At 35.3% G+C, this 19245-nt stretch overlaps 3 protein-coding genes across 3 annotated transcripts; all 3 read right to left on the minus strand.

The window, feature by feature from the left end:
* Window positions 1-809: 809 nt before the first annotated feature.
* LOC104902513 (hypothetical protein) lies at window positions 810-3293 on the minus strand. Its single transcript, XM_010690308.4, has one exon. It carries the CDS (start codon window positions 2984-2986, stop codon window positions 1043-1045), a length of 1944 nt encoding a protein of 647 aa, XP_010688610.1. The 5' UTR covers window positions 2987-3293; the 3' UTR covers window positions 810-1042.
* Window positions 3294-7244: 3951 nt separating this feature from the next.
* LOC104902514 (uncharacterized) lies at window positions 7245-14187 on the minus strand. Its single transcript, XM_010690309.4, has 4 exons — window positions 14028-14187; window positions 13895-13948; window positions 9449-9568; window positions 7245-7961 (listed from the first exon to the last, which is right to left on the minus strand). The coding sequence occupies exons 1-4, from the start codon at window positions 14094-14096 to the stop codon at window positions 7833-7835; spliced, it is 372 nt and encodes a 123-aa protein (XP_010688611.1). The 5' UTR covers window positions 14097-14187; the 3' UTR covers window positions 7245-7832.
* Window positions 14188-16621: 2434 nt separating this feature from the next.
* LOC104902515 (long-chain-alcohol O-fatty-acyltransferase) lies at window positions 16622-18600 on the minus strand. The gene has a single exon (XM_010690310.4). It carries the CDS (start codon window positions 17878-17880, stop codon window positions 16801-16803), a length of 1080 nt encoding a protein of 359 aa, XP_010688612.1. The 5' UTR covers window positions 17881-18600; the 3' UTR covers window positions 16622-16800.
* Window positions 18601-19245: the final 645 nt, after the last annotated feature.

Here is a 19245-nt window from a genome sequence, read left to right on the forward strand (position 1 = left end):
ACTATGTGTTTAAAGATGATGAAAATTAATAAACATAATTAGGGTTTATATTTATACCCTCATTAATTAATAAGGAAAAAACCGGAAAAACGAGTTTGGCTCGTCAACCCGCGCCCGCGCTCGACATCCCGCGGGCGGACAGATCATGACGACGAAAACTGCAGCTCATCGCTGCGGGCGCGGGGTGGGCGCAGGCCTTCAAGCGCGGGCGAACAGCAGCCTAGCTGCTCATCTCTATCCCGCAAACATGCGGTCGCAGGCCTTAAGCGCGGGCACCCTCGACCATCTTCAACCATCTTCGAGCCATCTTCGAGCCACTTCGAGCCACCCCTCGAGCCACCCCTCGAGTCACCTACCTTCAACTCCTTCACCGTTTTTTCTTCGACGCAACCTTTCTCCACACCCATACACCCCATTGAGCCTCATATACTACCATATACCCAACAACCAAAAAATCTTAGACTTAACTATAGTAGTCAAGTAAAGAGGAAATAAAAATCAATTGTCCATCACTACACTACTATACATGCCAAGATGTTTCAAAAGAGCCCCTTCTGAGAGGACTCTGGATCTATGGCTCCACAAATCACGGGCCTATCACTGCATTATATTTAGGCCGTCCAAAGAAAGATCACTTATGTTACTCAGATTCAATTACTCATGCGGGACATGAGAATGTGTCCAATTCGGCTTTTTCGTGAAAGTTCTCCAATTTTGGCCCAAAATGAAAAGTCGAAGTTCTCATGCCCATGTCGTGGCAAATGGTTGAGGTAAAGTGATAAGTTCCAGTAATATAGATTAGAGAACAATGAAAAGCACAATTGCACAACTCCTGTATACTTGGAAAATACTATAGTAAGCTCTTACATTAGTTCTATCTTCACAACCGAAGATCACAAAATTACAACAAGGGTACAAGCTCAAACAGAAATAGGTGCATATGATGATATGAACACTATGGGGGTAATAAACGAGACACAAAAACAAAATTCAGTAACAACACCTCCAGCAGGTAGCACTTCCAGGAATGTTATTTTACAAGTCAGTTTCCATCATCATACAGATTCTCTCTTCGTTTTGGGAAAGCAGAGGAGGAGTCAAGATTAGAACCTCTGAATTTCATCTCTGAGGTTGTTCTATAATTGGGATCGACAGAGGATGGTCTAGAGCTGGTGTCCACGGCACTTGGCCTAAAGGTACTGCCTCCACCAGCAGGATATCGGGAAGGAGAAGTATACCTTCTTGATGGACCTCTTAAACCATTGTTCCTCAATTCCATGACATCAGCATTTCTTGATGATGAATCAGTAAAAGATCTATCTCCTGACCCAGATCCTAATGGGGCTCCACTTGTGACTGAGGTGGAATTAAATGGATCATCTGGGCCCCACGATGTAAGTGCTTCCTTTTTCTTGGCAAAGAACTGCCATGCTCCAAAGAGGAAGAGGATGAAAAACAGCACAGGACTTGTCCACAGCACTGTGTTGGACTCTCCTTTGGTAATCGGAAGTTTTGAACGGTACATTCCAACGTATCCTCCTCCAAGACCAAGAATAACAAGCTTCTCACGATCACTAGCAATTAGTGGTATCGCCTTTTCCTTCCCGCTCTCATCCACAGTCTGACCAGGTAAAAAAGATGATTTGATCTCCTCTATACCGGCAGAAAATGTCTGACGAGGAGCACCAGACCTGATATAGTGCTGAGTTGAAACATTGTACACATAAATCTTTTCTTGGCCGATGATTAGTAAGTATCCCTTAATTGCTTGAAAAGCAAGAGGCTCATCCATGTCAAACTTTTTCCTGGATCTAACCCTGCATTTGAAGTTGGTTACATCACCTAATAATAATAGATGAATCAAATCGCCAGATGATGTGAACCCATATGCCTTTGACCGTTCAGTAGCATCAAACACGTAGTTTTTCACCAACGAATCATTCAAACCTTCACATTCAGTCTCCCTGATCTTCATAGTCCTCAAGTCTAAAGATCCGGCACCCTTCTCCATCAAGAACAGAAGCCGTTGCTTTAGAAAAGCCAAGGGACGGCTTGTTGGCACAGCCAACCCATACAGAGTACCATTCTCTCTAAAAACCTTGATTTTCCCACTCTCTTCCACAGACAAGATGTATCTGGATCTTCCAACATGATGGACTTCCAAGATTGAGATTGATGATTCAACTGACCCAGTTTCTCCCGTATCCAAAGCCACATGATGCTCCATATGAAGGGAACTCAGATCCTCAGAAACCGAAGTCTCCCAAAGTCTATGAGCCAAAATGATCCCATTACTATGTCCTGTAACCAACACACTCTCGTTCATATACGCTGACATATACGAAAGCATAGCAGTAACAGGTGAATGAGACAGTGTGTAGAACTCAAGCAATACATCCCCATTTCTTAAGAAGACATAAACTCGGCCTCGATCATCACCAACCGCTATATACTTACTGCTGCCTTCATAATCTCGAAAGGGCAAAACATTAACACTTGTAGCAACTGAATCCAAGTTGACTGCTGACATAAACTGGAATTTCTCAGACCAAAATGGGCTGTACTTGGTAATCGAACCGGTTTTTAATCGATTCTCTTGAGCAGTCTTACCTTTAAATCCGTCATCTTGAATGCCAATATCTCTCCCCAAAGTATAAGTTGATCTATCACCCTTTTCCTTGGTAGTATAATAGTAGTTTGCATTTTCCAAACTCTTATAATTTTTAGATTCATCAAGTTTGGACTCTAATCTTCCCACTAGCTCACTTAAATTCCTAACTAACTCTTCTAACTTATCAATTTGAGCTTGGTGTTGATTATACAACAAATTATCATCATTAAAAATGCTATCTTTATGAGTCTCAGGATTGCAATTGCAATTAGGAAGGAGCTGAGTTTCAAGTAAAGGGGTAGCACAATTTACATCAATAATTATAGAAAAACAAATGCAAAACAGAACAAAAAGGACAACATACTTGCCTTCCATAGAATTTTCCTTGATTTTCGTTGCCGCTGTCTGAGTATCTGAATCAGAGGAAACCCATAATAGTTTTTTTTTTTTTTTTTGAAATTAAAATCTGGGATTCGCAATTTAATGAATAAGATTGCTGGGGATGTCTGGATTTGGGGCAAATTGATGGAGAAAGGAGAGTCTTGAGTGTGTTTTCTTTTGTTTGTTTTTATTTTCCAGAACTACTACTGTCTACTGCTACAGATGGGGCTCAAATCTAAATTGAGTTTGCCGGTTGACTCAATGCGGTTTCTTAGATCTTACATGGAATTTTCACTTTACATTCTACTGTTTCCTACTCAATTTTACTGTTTTATTTAAGATGCAATAATATATGTGTTTTTTTTTTTTTTAAGTAAAAACTCAATAGTGCGTTAATTAATGAACAAAGCATTTGAAAGTATATAAGGATAAATCTCCGAAAGATAATGATTCTCCCGAACCTGCTCTAACCCAAATGACACTATCTTAGTTAAATGATGAGCAACATAATTACCACCTCTTTTCACATGAGACCAAGAGATGGAACTAAAAAACTAGCCCTAACCAAAAGAATGTCCTCTAGAACCCTATTCAAACTCAAATATATAAACTACAGTTCTATAAAGTCTAGTCACTAGCACTTGACTATTCGACTCTAAAATGATATTATCATAACCATGAGGCCTAGCAAGCTTTATGGCAAGAAGGAGAGCTTTACTTCCCGGATTTCCAAGATCCACAAGCTCGAACTTGACATGTTGCTGCAAATAACACTCCACCTTTTTCATCACGTGCAACAACTCTCATTCCTAACCACCCCTTCGAAGCCCATGAAGCATCCAAATTTATTTTTCTTTTTACCTAGTTGTTTTTTAAGTGTACATTTAGGGTACGATAAAATTATTGTCAAATTGATTTAATTTTACTTGAAATATGTCACTTTTAAGTCGAAATAGTTATTTTACAAGTTTAAAGAAAGCTTGAAACAAATAATAACTCTATACCTTAAAATGTCAATTCTATAAAAATGACCCATTTGAGGTAAAAAAATTAACCCCGTCTCACAATAATATACTCCGCAATTAAATTAAGAATTTGTTTTTTTAATCAAGCGAAACTGGGTTAAGACTTAAAAAGTCCAATTGTAAGAAAAATAATAATATCTCATGAAAGACAAAATAATAACTCAATTCTTATAATAAATAATAAACTTTTTCTTTTACTTATGAAGATACAAAGATTTTTATATTAACCTGACAATAGGTCACACTTCCTTAACATATATTCATAATAATCATATTGCTAATATAACAATAAATAACTAAACGATTCATATAAGAAAATTTACAATAATTCATTGAAAAAAAAGTTTTGGCTTTTTAATTCGAAAAAAATACATAGATACATAAGTAAAATATGAATAACATGTTGCCAGAATATTCAGAATAAAAATAAACTTCCAACTGTAATTTGAAATGAATTGGAAAAGATTAAATTTTTCTAAAAAGTCTTTTTCTTTTGAAATTTTCAAAAAAATACGTATATGATCATAATAAAAAGTATTTATTTGAGTACTAGGTTCATAGTATATGAATAATTAGTCGAGCGGGTTCCCAAAAAAGAGAGATACAACACAAACGGTCAATTTAAGTACCAAGTCTTTCCTAGCCATAACTTTTGATTAATATTCCACACTTATATTTCGTTCTTAAAAATATAAATTAGGAATATCTATACTTGAAAATATTAGTATCACTACCCTTCCGAATCTTTTCTTGGTTTCTGAACTCCCTGGTCCTCAAGGATTTATCCGTCCATCTGGAGCTCAAATCTCTTATATTACAATCACTATTGATGGCTTCGGCAATTTAGATCCTGCACCAGGGTGTAGGATGAGGAACCTACACCTTGGCCAAAACTACGTAGTTTTGATGCTTTTAGGAGGGCCAAAAATTGGCATGCTTTTGGCAGAATTTTTAGGTGGGCCAGCTCTTTCTCTCTCATCACTCACTCATTCCCTCTTTTTCTCTCTCATTTATTTTTCAAGAACCATTTCAATTATCTCTCTCATTTATTTTGTTCTTCATTTATTTCTCCCTTATTTTCATTCATTTCTATTTTAAATTTCCAAATGTTGATATATTTGATTATATATTCTGTTTTGCATTTTTAAAACTTTTTTTAATGTACAAATGCATATGGTTTGATGTACAATAATATACGAGTATACATTTGGGGATTTTCAGTGATCAAAGTATTGACCATCAGTGTACATTGTGATTTATCCTTATTTACGTTGGTTGCGGAACCTTTTTTTTATTATTAGCTCCACCTACAGTTGCATGTACATGCACGTACATTGCATGTACACTTTGTTGACATTCATGTACATTAAGTGGGTTACAATCATGTTGTTATGTGTTGACCTTTTAATCTAGTACCCATATTGAGTTTTTTTTTGTTTTGTTTGTGTCTATAGAATATGTTATGCATGCATGTTAGTGAAGCTAATGTATATTTAGTCATACACAATGATCATTAATGCAATTTTAATGTACACAGAACAAAGTCAGCTCTATAAAATAACTTGAACATTCAGTCATAACAACATTGTACATTCAGGCTTAATAATTGAACAATCTTGCTAGAATAATTGTACATTGAGTCATATCCAGTGAACATTCAATCAAACAATAATGTATCCTTATTTTCAGTGATCAAAGTAATGACCATCAGTGTACATTGTGATTTATCCTTATTTATGTTGGTTGCGGTACCCTTTTTTATTATTAGCTCCACATACAGTTGCATGTACATGCACGTACCTTGCATGTACACTTTGTTGACATTCATGTACATTAACTGGGTTACAATCATGTTGTTATGTATTGACCTTTTGTTTTAATATCATATTGAGTTTTTTTTGTGGCACCTGGAGCACTATGAGGTATAGGACTGTAATTGTACATATTGAATTTCATTAGCGAACAAACATCAACACACCAGTGTACAAAGATTGCAAATTACTCACTTGACATCAGCTTTAGGAATTGGGTTACTTTTATTCTATTATGTTTCTTTGTACATTCTTGGCTTCGTGGTTGTTCATTAACAAAATCAAAATGTACAATGACATCCCCCCATAAAATCGTCAATAACACACAATGAACAATAATAGACATCCAAAACAAAAAAAAAAACTCAATACGAGTATTAAAACAAAAGGTCAACACATAACAACATGATTGTAACGTTAACCCAGTTAATGTACATGAATGTCAACAAAGTGTACATGCTAGGTACGTGCATGTACATGCAACTGTAGGTGGAGCTAATAATAATAAAAAAAGGTACCGCAACCAACGTAAATAAGGATAAATCACAATGTACACTGGTGGTCATTACTTTGATCACTGAAAATCCCCAAATGTACACTCGTATATTATTGTACATCAAACCATATGCATTTGTACATCAAAAAAAGTTTTAAAAATGCAAAACATAAAATAAAATCAAATATCAACATTTGGAAATTTATAATACAAATGAATGAAAATAAGGGAGAAATAAATGAAGAACAAAATAAATGAGAGAGAGAGAATTGAAATGGTTCTTGAAAAATAAATGAGAGAGAAAGGGAGGGAATGAGTGAATGATGAGAGAGAAAGAACTGGCCCACTTTCATAAATACTACCAAAAGTCTGCCAACTTTTGGCTCCCCTAAAACCATCAAAACTACGTAGTTTTGGACAAGGTGTAGGATGCTCATCCTACACCTTGGTGTATAATCTACGGATTGGATGGCTTCGGCAAGTTTCACCGTTGTCAACCAAGTCATCTCAACAATCAAGGATACATTGGAGAAGCGCTTGTTACGCTATTAGTTTCTTGTAATGTGTTTTTAGTTTGTTTTATCAGTGTTGTAAGAGCCTTTCCTTTTTATCTATGTAAACTTTTGCGATGTAAAAAAAAAAACGTACTTTATGTACCATCAAACACTCTGTCAACATGAATTATGAAAGCCTTTGACATTTCAATTGAAATTATCGTGTCCTCGTATTGGACACATATGTCCAATCTTCCATTCCAAGTGTCCAACTCGAATTTCCTATGTCCATAATTTTTATCCCAGCAATAAGTGGCATAGTATCCTTACGTAATACAACCATATCCATGTCAGAAAATGGGAAAGGCGTTCAGTGAACTGGCTGAAATTAAAACAAGTGAAAATAGTAATAGGCTACAGAAAGGATTAATGAACAAGGAGCAATTGTTACGCTCATACTCATTTCACAAGACAGATGATTCGAGTACAGCATGTTCGGCGGCAGCTTACAAGATAAGAAATTTTAACACTCGCCAAGTTGTATATTAGAAAACAACCCATCGAAATCTTCAACAGCATGGAACATGGATAATGATAACAAATACATCTTCACTGCACTTCAACGTCATGTCATGTCTTCATTTGAAACTCTATGTGAGCACTCATTAGATAAATTTGCAGTTCATCAAGACTATGTAAGCTTGTAAAATTCCAAACATTTTCGATTCTTGAATATCCTGTATGATTCTCTACTTTAGCTCCCAGAAATTTGTTTCAATAATATAGAGCAAATTCTGGTATATGAAAGACCTGTACAAGCTATCGCAAAACATTTGGCTTTTTACATAGCACGTTATGCCGAGAACAAAGAATTAATTGTGTAATTTCACCTCAGAGTGTGCACCACCAAACACCACCCTCCTCTCTCTTTATCAGTAGAGAATGTTAGTGAATATGCCTCTTCTATCGCGGACACGTAACAAAAAGCATATAGTCGCATTTGTCAGCCCAATGTCAGACATTATCTGGCCAAAACTCTCTAAAGAATGCTTGTCGAAGATCCATCTCTTGCCGCCGCTTTTCTTCATCCAGCATTTTCCGCATCCTTTTTGATAATGCTTTTGCCTTTTTTGACATTTTCTCCTGGCAAAGATATAGCCAGAGTTAGCAACAGACAAGTCTGAACTCAATGATTTAGGGTTCCCAACCAACGGATAATATCAGGTTCATCAATATTAAATGAAATCCTATGATGATTTATGAAACGCTGGTTGAATCTCTGTTACAATTTAGAGAGATGGCAGCAATTGCAAGCATAGACCAATCACCAACTAAGTGCCAAAGGACATAACTTGTTCAGCTGCTAAACAAAATATGATTAAAAACTGAGGGTTGTCGAAATTGCAACCCAGATCTTGATCTGTTATTCTGTCCCAAAGTCAATTTAAATCAGGACAAAATAAATCTTCCAAAGAAATGGCACGGTATTAACATGCAATCAATCTACATAGCAAATCCTAGTCCCCATATAAAAGGCCAAGCAACACAGATGCTGACTACTAAAAGTGTGCTATTATTTCTCTTAAAATGAGAGGTACACTACAGCCTCCACGCACATGTATTCACTTGTACAATCAGTAGGTTTGGAATCGATAACTATCTTGATGACAGAAAAGGTTGAAGCAGCTGTGCAAATGAATATTAAAAAGCACGCAGCAGTATCATACTCCGCAAACATCACTCCCTAAAGCACAAAAAGTTTTTTTAAAAAAATTAAATAAGGTCAAGTTGATGTTTCACATATCTCCCACTAAAATCGAACGGAACAGCTCTAGCACAATTTATTGCAGAAGTAGAAAGCCCCACCTTTGTTCATAAAGACCATACTCCAATGTCCTTTAAGATAAAAAGAAAAACCACTACTTCCCCTCAAACATACAGAGCCAAATTATGATCAAATCTCATTTTAATTGCCAGTTTATCGATGACAACACTACAAACATCTTCCCATGTACCAATCATTGTGCTCACTTCCTTGCTTATAAGAGCCAAGCTAACAGCCAACTTTATGGACCCTCACACATCAGTTTGGACCAGCATAGCAACCTTCACGTAAGACAAAACACAAAACACTTGTACCATAATATAGCCTGTTCAAATGTACCATATAACTTAACGACATATTAACAAATCGATGTAGCACATCATCTATTAAAGAGAAAAAACAACCACACTAGTAATAAGTAACGTTGGTCCTGATAAACCCTAGTCACTGCTCTGTGGACTGTTTCCCAAAAAGAGGCTTCACTTTAAAAGTTGAATCTTCTTTATTGATATTTTGACATCCAACAAAAGCAATAACATTAATAATGAAGGTATTTATATGTTTGTCTAAAAAGCAAGAACATTATCTACAGATCCTAAAAACGATGAGATATGAGAAGTTAGTACACTACACCTAAGTAGCAAGTAGTAACATAAAGAACACAATATAGAATATAGTCATAATTTTGGCAATCACACAACATGACAGCATTCTTAAAATTCGTAGATGGTTTAATCTGCAAACAAAAGTAGTTCAGTGCAATGAAGCAGGATCGAGACCTGTAAAAGAAGCAGCTGAAACTTACTGGTTTCTCCTTGTCGCTAGGGGTGGTGGTGGATAAATGCAAGATCTTCTTTTTCACCTTTTCTGCTCCTACACCTCTTTTGTTCTTTTTAAAATATGTTTCTACCGGCTCCAACCTACCCTGTGAGCATCATAGATCACCAAGAAAGAATAATTTTAACTCTTGAAAACTAAAACTTCAGTTAATACGTTAAATTTTAAAATCAAAAACTTCGGTTAATATGATTTAATAATTCAAGTGAATCATGTGGTTCTTTTTTGTCCAATTCCTCATTGTAATTTGGATGTTGGGTTATGAAGCTTCAAAAGACGAGACAATACCAACAAGCATAAGCAACTAAGTATGCAACTCCTAACGGCTCGTTTGGTAGTCGTTAATAAATTGCGGTAATGAGAATGAATTTTAAGTGTAATTTTATTAGGGAAGCACCCCTAAAATCTCCATGGGAAGACATTTTATCTCCATGAGCAAGTAATCCCACTCCTAAACTTGTGTTTTTGTCTCCAAAGGGCAAGCAATTTTCAATACCACCAAGAAGGAAAGTGGACACTTTAGGATAAATTCGCATTACCATGGGAATGAGCAGTGGCGGATTTACCTTATACCACGCTGGTGCACGTGCACCAGCAATAAAAAAAAAAAAAAAAAAAAAAAAAAAAAAAAAAAAAAAAAAATTAAAAAAATTTCAAAAAAATCACGCTGGTGGGCTGCAGTCAGAAACTTCTTTTCTCTCACTCACAATCGCATACTTCTTTCTCTCTCATAAAACCTCAAACGTTTTCGTTGCTGCCTTGCTGGCTTGACTGGTTTCGTCCGGCGACCTCACCGGTGGCGCATTCGTGGTCGATTCGTCACTGCTGGTGGGCTGGTGGCTTCGTCCGTCGTGGGCAGTGGGCGTCTCCGCGTCTGGGCGATTCGTGGCTTCAAGTACGTGGTCGGAATTATTCGTGGCTTCAACTCTTCAAGTGGTCGGAAATCAGATTTCTTGGTGGACGACAGTGGCCGGATTTCTTGTTTTACTCTAGGTACATCTTAATCTACTCAATTTGCTTGATTTCTTGTTTTACTTTATAGATTAGGGTTTATCAATTTCATGAGAATTGAAAAATAAATTGCAATTTCAGTTGTTATAGGTGTTTATATATCAGATTATGTAATGTAGAATTGTTATAAATGTTGATTTTGTTGTTGTATTTGGAATTACATTATATTTAAATTGACTGTTATCACTTTATTGTTGATTTTGTTGATGATAGTTTATGGCTTATGAGTTATGACAAATTGACATGTTTCATTTTGTGAGATAAATCAAATTTAGTTCAATTGTTACTTGATTTTCAGATTTGATAATGAGAAAAACGTACTCCAAACAAAATGCAAAACATTGCTAGTTTCTTCACTAAGAAAAATCCAACTCCAAATTCTCCTCCACATCCAACACAAAGTGAACAAATTTTGTCTCCTCAACTAGCAAGCGAACAACATTCCTCTCCATCACACAATTCAATTCAAAATTCGCCTCAAAATTCCCCTCATGATTCCCTCCAAATTCCCCTCATAATTCCCCTCATAATCCTCCTAGCGCTCCGGTCTTTGGTCAAAGACTAAGTGAAATTGATTGCGCCAATCTTCCACAAGACCCAAAGGAGAAAGATGAGTGATTTTCATAAAAATGATAGAGATTTAGTGAGGAGAACTTACATTGAGAGAAAACCTTGTCAACCAAAGACTTTCTATTTCCTCAAACACTTATTGCACAAAAAAAACCGTCGATTTGTTGCCAGTGGTTTGAAACATGGAGTTGACTTGAGTATAGTGTGGAAAAGGATGCTACCTATTGTTTCATTTATTATTTATTCAAGGATGAGAATGCAATTGGAGGTGATGCTTTTGTTAGTGGGGGTTCAAATCTTGGAATAGATTAGATACGATCAAAAATCATGTCGGGAAACACACGAGTGCTCACAACAAAGCAGTGATAGCCATGGATTTATTCAAGAAACAGAAGTCAAGTATCTCCTCTGCCTTGTCAAAACAAACAAAGGAAACTATGAGTGCTTATAGGAAACGACTTGAAGCTTCGATCGAAACTATACAATGGCTTCTACTCCAAGGATTATCTTTCCGTGGTCACGATGAAAAAGAAAGTTCCTTGAGAAGAGGTAACTTTATCTCGTTGTTGACTCTTCTTTCAAAAAAAGATCCTGAATATTCAAAAGTTGTTTTTAAAAATGCTCCTGGTAATTGTCAACTTACTTCTCCAATTGTCCAAAAAGATATCATAAATGCATGTGCAAAAGAGACAACTAAAGCAATCATTAAAGATATTGATGGTGGTTTCTTTACTATCTTGGCTGATGAGTCTGCTGATGTTTCTGATAAGGAACAAATGGCTCTTTGTTTGAGATATGTGAATAAAAAAGGGAGAAGTTTGGGAGCGTTTACTTGGTATTGTGCATGTTTCCGATACTACTTCTTTGACTCTTAAAACTGCTATAGAGTCATTGTTGATGGAGTATTCTTTGTCTTTCTCTCAAGTACGAGGTCAGGGTTATGATGGGGCAAGTAATATGCAAGGTTCAATTAATGGCCTTAAGACTCTAATACAGAATGAATGTAAACAAGCATACTTTGTCCACTGTTTTGCTCACCAACTTCAGTTGACTCAAGTTGCACTTGCTAAAAAAAACTCTGATTGTGCTTGGTTATTTGCTGATGTACTTGCCCCTCTCTTGAACTTTGTGGGAGGTTCACCAAAGAGGAAAGAATTTATTCGTGAAAAACAAGCTCAAAGAATTGTGGAAGCATTGTCTTCAGGTGAACTTGAAACAGGGTCGGGTTTAAATCAAGAACGTGGGTTAGGTAGACCTTGTGACACTCGTTGGGGATCTCATTTCAAAACAATATTGAATGTGCTTGATTTATATCCTTCATCCTTGGGTCGCTTGATGACATTGCAGAAGTCTCTGATGCACTTGATTCTAACAAAGCACAAACTATTACAAATTTGTTGATGTCTTTTGATTTTGTATTTGTGGCACATTTGATGGTTGGTATCTTTGGGATAACAAATAACTTGAATGTGGCATTACAAAAACGTGATCAAGACATTGTAAATGCAATGCGAATGGTTAATGTGACCAAGATTAATTTGCAAGAGATGAGAGATGAAGGATGGGATTCTCATATGGAGAAGGTGATTTCTTTTATGGCTAAGTATGACATTGAGGTTCCTAGCATGGAGGGGAAATATGTTGTCCCGGGGAGAAGGTTGTTTAGAGGTAAGGGCCCACAAGTGTCAAATTTACATCATTTTCGAGTGGAAGTTTTCTTGAGTGTCATTGATCTTCAGTTGCAAGAACTTGATAATCGATTCCCTGAGATAAGTAAAGATTTACTTGTGTGTATGTCTTGTTTGAATCCAACTAATCGGTTTGCTTCTTTTGATAAAGCAAAATTGATTGAACTTGCAAAATTCTATCCAAATGAATTTTCAAGTTCAGAATTGATATTCTTTGACCATACACTTCAGAATTTTATTGTTGCTATGAGATCGGATGAAAGGTTTTGGAATTTGAAGACTCTTAGTGAGCTTTCAATGAAACTTGTGGAGACGGGATTGTCTGAAACTCACGATAGGTCACTTGCTTTTAAAATTGGTGTTACTTCTCCCCGTTGCAACGGCAAGTGTAGAAAGGGTATTTTCTGGAATGACGCAAGTGAAAGACAAATTGCGTAATAGTATGGGAGATCAAATGTTGAATGATTGTTTGATTACTTATTTAGAGAATGATTTGTTTTTGAATGTTAGCATGAATGATATTGTAAATCGATATCAAAACATGAAAACTCGTCGTGAGCAATTGTAATCATTTTTACTAGTATTTGGTTGTATTTTGTAGTATAATTTGGATATTTGGTTTTTCTAGTACTATTTGGTTGTATTTTGTATAATTATTGGTTATATATTTATCTTCTTTTCGATTGAAATTTAGTTTGGAGTATTTTTTATTAAAAATTATTTTGATTTAGTGAACGGTAATTTATGGTGAACCACCATTAAAAAATTCCTGGATCCGCCACTGGGAATGAGCAAGGATATAATCTTCACAAATTCACACATAAATTCATTCTCATTACCACCATCTATAACCAACTACCAAAGGGGCCGTAAAAAGATTTCAATACCATAGTTCATATGAAAAGCTCAAAATGATATCACAACCCTCCCTTTATAACACTGGAAAGAATAAAAGAAATTAGATAAAGTGAAGAATGTATTGATTAGTGAATTGGTAGATTTATAGTATTTAGTATTTAGCAAACGAGTGAATTTGAAGACGAGAAACCTAAGAATTTGTGAATTTGTGAAACACTGAAACAATGATCGATAAAAACATAATATAGATACTTGTAATTTCTAAATCAAAAGTTTTGAACGGGAACCTGTTGAGAAGCACCAAGACCAGTTCCTTCCTTCCAACCATGCTTCTTCAAAAGCTGAAAATTTCAAGAGTTACAAATTAATAACACAATTACACAATTACACAAACAAAAATAATAATCGAAAGTGACGAACCTGAAATCCGATGTTAGAGGAATCAAGAGCAGCTAAAGCTTTCGGTTGATCGGGATCGGGATCCCCCATTCAACTCTTTTGCTCCGGATACTCGCTCACCGACTTACCGTCACCCCACTTTTCACATTATTATAATTTATAAGTAAAAATAAGGTTTAAGTAAGACTAATAAGGTCAGATAAACTTAGTTCAACAAAAAAATAAGCAAGAATATTGTCCCATCCGATATAATATATCATAATAATTCATACTTCAGCAATCAACATTCCTAAATACTCCATTAATCTTTATAGTGCTTTTATTTTATTTTGTGCGTCTTTAAAATATTTTCTTTTTATTTCTACTTTTGAAATGGTACTTTCCAATTAATATTTATTCTAAAATGTCATCATCAAACAAATTTATTCTTATTTTGATTTCACTTTATATAGAAAGTTGTAGCCACATTGTCTACATTTAATATTTATCCTTACTTTTTATGTGAAAGAAATTGTAAACACGCTTATTATTTATAGTTCCCAATACAACTATACAAGTACTACAAATAATTAAAGCAAATAATGGTTTTCTTAATCGATACGAGAAACAAGCATTATGAATTAAAACGCAGGAGTACATTAATAAAATTACTAAGACTTGCATAGTTGCATTACATTAATCTGAAATACAAAAGGAGTAATAATTCTAAACCTCAAACGAGATAGATTGATTTCCTGGCACACAGAGCTTGGTAAAATAATGCCTGACCGATAAATTCCCGTTGGGATTACCCGGCGCGTAGCTTCAATAACCCAAAAGGTAACGTTGAGCAGCAAATGCAATGATGAGATATGGCTATTCTAGAAAAGGTGAGAGCAAAGTCATCTTGTAATCCCATAAATTAAATATATGAGCATCATAAGTAGTTCCTCCCTCATATTATAACACCCCGATACTTTTCTTTTTTCCAAAAATACTTTTCAAATATAAAACTAGAGAATCATTATCAAAGCATTATCGCCCATGTAATAATGTATCGGCTTATTCAGAATTTTGCAACGAAAAACATATATCTAAACTTTAGAATTGAAATACAATAAATAACAAAGTTAAAAACCAAACAACATTAACTTCAAACCAAACTTAAATATAAATATATTAACTATAAAACAATAAATAATCAACATGCTACACACGTTCTCCATTCTCGAACTTCTATGATGTATCATTTGCACACCTGTAGATGACAATGCGCTAGAGAATCTGCTCACCCGGAATGGATCATCACATGATCAATAAGGCAAAGTCATGATCAACACATACAAACAAAGCACGTAGTCAGCAAAGCTGAGTCTTACATAATAATAAATAAACATTCATAACATGATACTAATAAATATTAAGCAGGAATAGATAACAACAACACAATATGCAAATAACTTTTACTAAACTAAACTTTAACAACACTTTTTATTACTTTAATGGAATAGTCATTGGACCGAGTTGTCTAACTAAAAACTAGACTTACCTTTGGAAGACGAAATACCGGTGCGACTCCGTATTTTCATGACTTACGATATCGATGAACCTTTTAAATAAAAATAGGAACGATGATCAATATGATTCCCAGAAAAAGCCATGACCCGCTCATCATGTATCCCAAATCATGATTATCTAATTTCAGACGTGTACCAGTCTAAAGTTTATTACTATCCAAGTTTCATTTTACATGATTTACCAATTATTACTTATTATGACACACAAGCAACACATATCATATATGATCAAACATTCACAACTTTATTTTTATCTTTGGATTAAATAAGTGATCATACAACTTACAACCTAAGATTAATTCCTTTTTTATTTCACTCTTTCTTATTTGTTGAACCTAGCCAATAATCAACTTACACCTTTCAAGGTAAAAAATTATCAACTTACCAAATAAGACCCATAGTCCCCATAATCCTCATAGAGTAGTGAAAATAATACTCCCTCCGTCCCATAATATAGTGCTTCATTTTCATTTTGGGTGTCCCAAAATATAGTGCTTGGTTCTATATTTAATTCCATAATTTTTTGTGATTTGCCTAGAAAAATCGTGTCATCATTATTTGTTTGCTTCTTGAAAATAGTTTTTTTGCTTTGTTTATTCAACCCAAGGGTTGCATTTAATGCTCTTTCACCAATTATTCTTCATTCTCTCTCCTAAGATCACCTTTTTCCACACAATATTTATTTTAATAATAAAAAGTTTTTACTTTCCTCTTAGATTCTATTTATCTTAATTCCCGTGAAAAAATAGAATCAAGCACTATATTATGGGACGGAGGGAGTAATAGAAGGAAACACATGATTCAATCATGATACCAATAAATATATGACAGGACTCAAAGTAGTTAAAAAGTCAAAACTAAAATGCGCATCATAATAAATGAAATAACTCAATTAGTTCGTTTGAGCTAGGAGTTACATTCTGTAGCCTTGGCACGAGACCCAACCTTGATATCCTTTTCCGTGTTAGATTTATCCCTTAGCCAATTTTGAGAAAGACAAAGGTCGCGAAGCTTGTAAATATTTGCAAGAAAGAAAGGGTATAATATCACAAATCAATATAAAGACAGAAAATGTATTAAGTTAAAAATTGAAATGAAGCAACCAAGTTGAATTATGATTAAGATGAAAAATTACATCATAAAAGAAACTACTTAGATAATAAAAAAACTGAACTATTGTACTGAAAGCATTCCAAGACTGAGCATGCTATTGTAGTGAGAAACAATCGAAAATTGAATCAGTTTTTGAAACAAAAAAAAATGTGTTGTTTGACAAAGCTAAACATTACAGGATACTCATTAATGACTTTGACATCCACACCATTTCTTATGATTTGAGGTAAAAAAAGCCACCACGCCGTAACTGCAACAAACCCAATCGTCAACGTCCCCGAAATCAACCGATGCAACTGCAACCGACCACCAACTGCCTCCTTAACCACCACTTCAACCGCCGTACACATCCCATGTAATACAAAAAACCACGTGACTTCCCACGTGGGGTTCACACGTGTGAAATAATAGAAGATGAGCTCGTGCATGAGGCCAGACACAGTAAATGCCGCAATCATTCCAACTACCAGGGCCCACCTCTTGCCAACCAATGGAGAGAAGACACGTCGGATGGGGTTAAAAACGGAGAGGCGTAGGATGTCTGACACCATCAGATTCCATCTACGGCCCCAAAAATCCTGAAGTGATGTGGCCAAATAAGGCTCATTAAACTGTGGGTCAAGGCCCAAGCCCAAAGTGGCCCGAACTATGGCTGCAACAACAGCTAAAGTTACCTCAACACCAAGGTAAAGATGACAGCAGTAATTAATCAATAGAAGAAATTTGGGTAAATGTTGGGTAAAGTCATAGATTTTGATGACAAGAGCAAATGCCAGTAATTTGAAGGCAATGATGAGAACAGACTTCCACTTATTATTTGTGGGTTTTGATGGTTGTTGTTGATTGACTTTAATGGGAAGAAGAGCAATGGAAATGAAATGAGAGAGAGATAGGGAATTAACGTTGTTGTTGTTGTTGTTGTTGTTGTTTGTAATTGGATTAGTAGAAAGAGGACCAAGATCAAAGGCGTAAAGAAGAAGTTTAAAATTAGCAAGCCAAACAAGGAAGAAGATAGTGGGACCACCAAGATGAAAAGAAGAGAGAGATAAAGGGAGAACAGTAAAGAGATAGATGATGGGGAGGATGAAGAGTAACCTTGGAATGCCGCTTCGGATGTGGAATATTCTGGATAAACTCAGGGAGTAACAAGCTGAACAAATTGCGAATAACCAGATCTTCATGAAATTCTTAATCTCAGACTCCATTCTTTTCCTATTTGCTGATCTATCTGCTCGATTGTGTTTGTGTGCTCAGTTAATTGCCTAATTGCTAGTATATACAAGCAGATACTCGCAAGGCTTTATATGATGCAGAAACAAATCCAAGATTCACGGTTGACCTTTTATGCTAGTTGCTAGGAATATCTCTATTCTTTGTTTCATTTCGGTAAAAAAACCAATAGTAATTAGGAGTGATCAATTTCCATTTTGCTCAGCAAGCTTTAATTTGATAGTATTTCCCGACAAACAAAAATCATGTCGGATTCAGATCGGGCATTCTTAAATCTTTTTGATAGATTAGGCTATTAGCCCCTGGTAGAGAAATTACACACTTTTTTATCTTTTACCTAAATAGATAATGTAGTCCATCTTCTCTTTTATACATAAGTAAATAGTAATACACTACTAAGTTATTGTGTAACTTTTATTTAGATAGTAAAGAAAATAACTCTATTCAGACCTCAATTTGCATGTTGTTCTTGCCTCTTGGTATAGTATTTGTGGGCCTTGAGAGTAAAGGGAAAAGTAAGGGAAATCCCTATCTCCAAGCATCACAGTTGAGAGAATTCGACCTTATACCTTAAAATTACAAACTTGGTATTGTGTAAGTGTGTCACTACTATGTAAATATTGATCATAATTATTTGTATGTTCCTATACCACAATAAAAAAAAAAAAAAAAGTCATAAAATGGAAGTCTTATTATCTTATAATCCTCATGTAATTTGCACAAGTCCTAATGTATCGCGTTAATTAGCCCATGTAATTTCAAAATTAGTAGGCAACCATATAAGGAAAGTACGTACTTAACTTGAGTAATATTTTTTCTCCTAAAAATGAGCTCGGTCCATGTTGGCCTAGTTTTTTGACAAAAAGAAAGCAATAGTGAGGAACAAATGTGAACGCACAGTAATTGGTTAATCATTTCAAGTGATATAACAGAAAGAAGCGTACAAAAGGATTTAGCTAGACTTATTAACTATTTTACATTTGCACTTGTAAGTTGTAGCGGAGCATAGTCAGTAGGATTTCCTTATTTATTAGAAGTACAAAGCAATTGGCCGTTGCCCACTTGCCACTAATTCATCAGATTTATCTTATATCAGTATTCACTACTGCTATTACTATCAGTCTATTACTACTAATTACCAAACTTGTAACAGTATACGGTGATGGTCATGGCCTTTGGGTAATCACTGCAATGGCTAGACAAACCAACACATTAGTGCGGAAAATTATGTTGATCATTAACCACATTCCGGTGATGGTGATGGCCTTTGGGTAATCAATGTCCAACAAAGTGCGAAACATGATAACGTAGATGGTAATGGTCATGGCGTCCTGCAGCAC

Source organism: Beta vulgaris, chromosome 9 (genome assembly GCF_026745355.1).
Source record: "Beta vulgaris subsp. vulgaris cultivar EL10 chromosome 9, EL10.2, whole genome shotgun sequence".
NCBI classification, from domain to species: domain Eukaryota; kingdom Viridiplantae; phylum Streptophyta; class Magnoliopsida; order Caryophyllales; family Amaranthaceae; genus Beta; species Beta vulgaris.

What these genes read in the sequence shown, in the direction of transcription:
- LOC104902513 (XM_010690308.4), bottom strand. Translation starts at nt 2,986, where the DNA reads ATGGAAGGCAAGTATGTTGTCCTTTTTGTTCTGTTTTGCATTTGTTTT.
- LOC104902514 (XM_010690309.4), bottom strand. Translation starts at nt 14,096, where the DNA reads ATGGGGGATCCCGATCCCGATCAACCGAAAGCTTTAGCTGCTCTTGAT. An exon ending in CCTCTAACATCGGATTTCAG is followed by an intron (nt 13,949 to 14,027) that starts GTTCGTCACTTT and finishes TGAAATTTTCAG; the next exon opens with CTTTTGAAGAAGCATGGTTG. An exon ending in CTAGCGACAAGGAGAAACCA is followed by an intron (nt 7,962 to 9,448) that starts GTAAGTTTCAGC and finishes TATCTTTGCCAG; the next exon opens with GAGAAAATGTCAAAAAAGGC.
- LOC104902515 (XM_010690310.4), bottom strand. Translation starts at nt 17,880, where the DNA reads ATGGAGTCTGAGATTAAGAATTTCATGAAGATCTGGTTATTCGCAATT.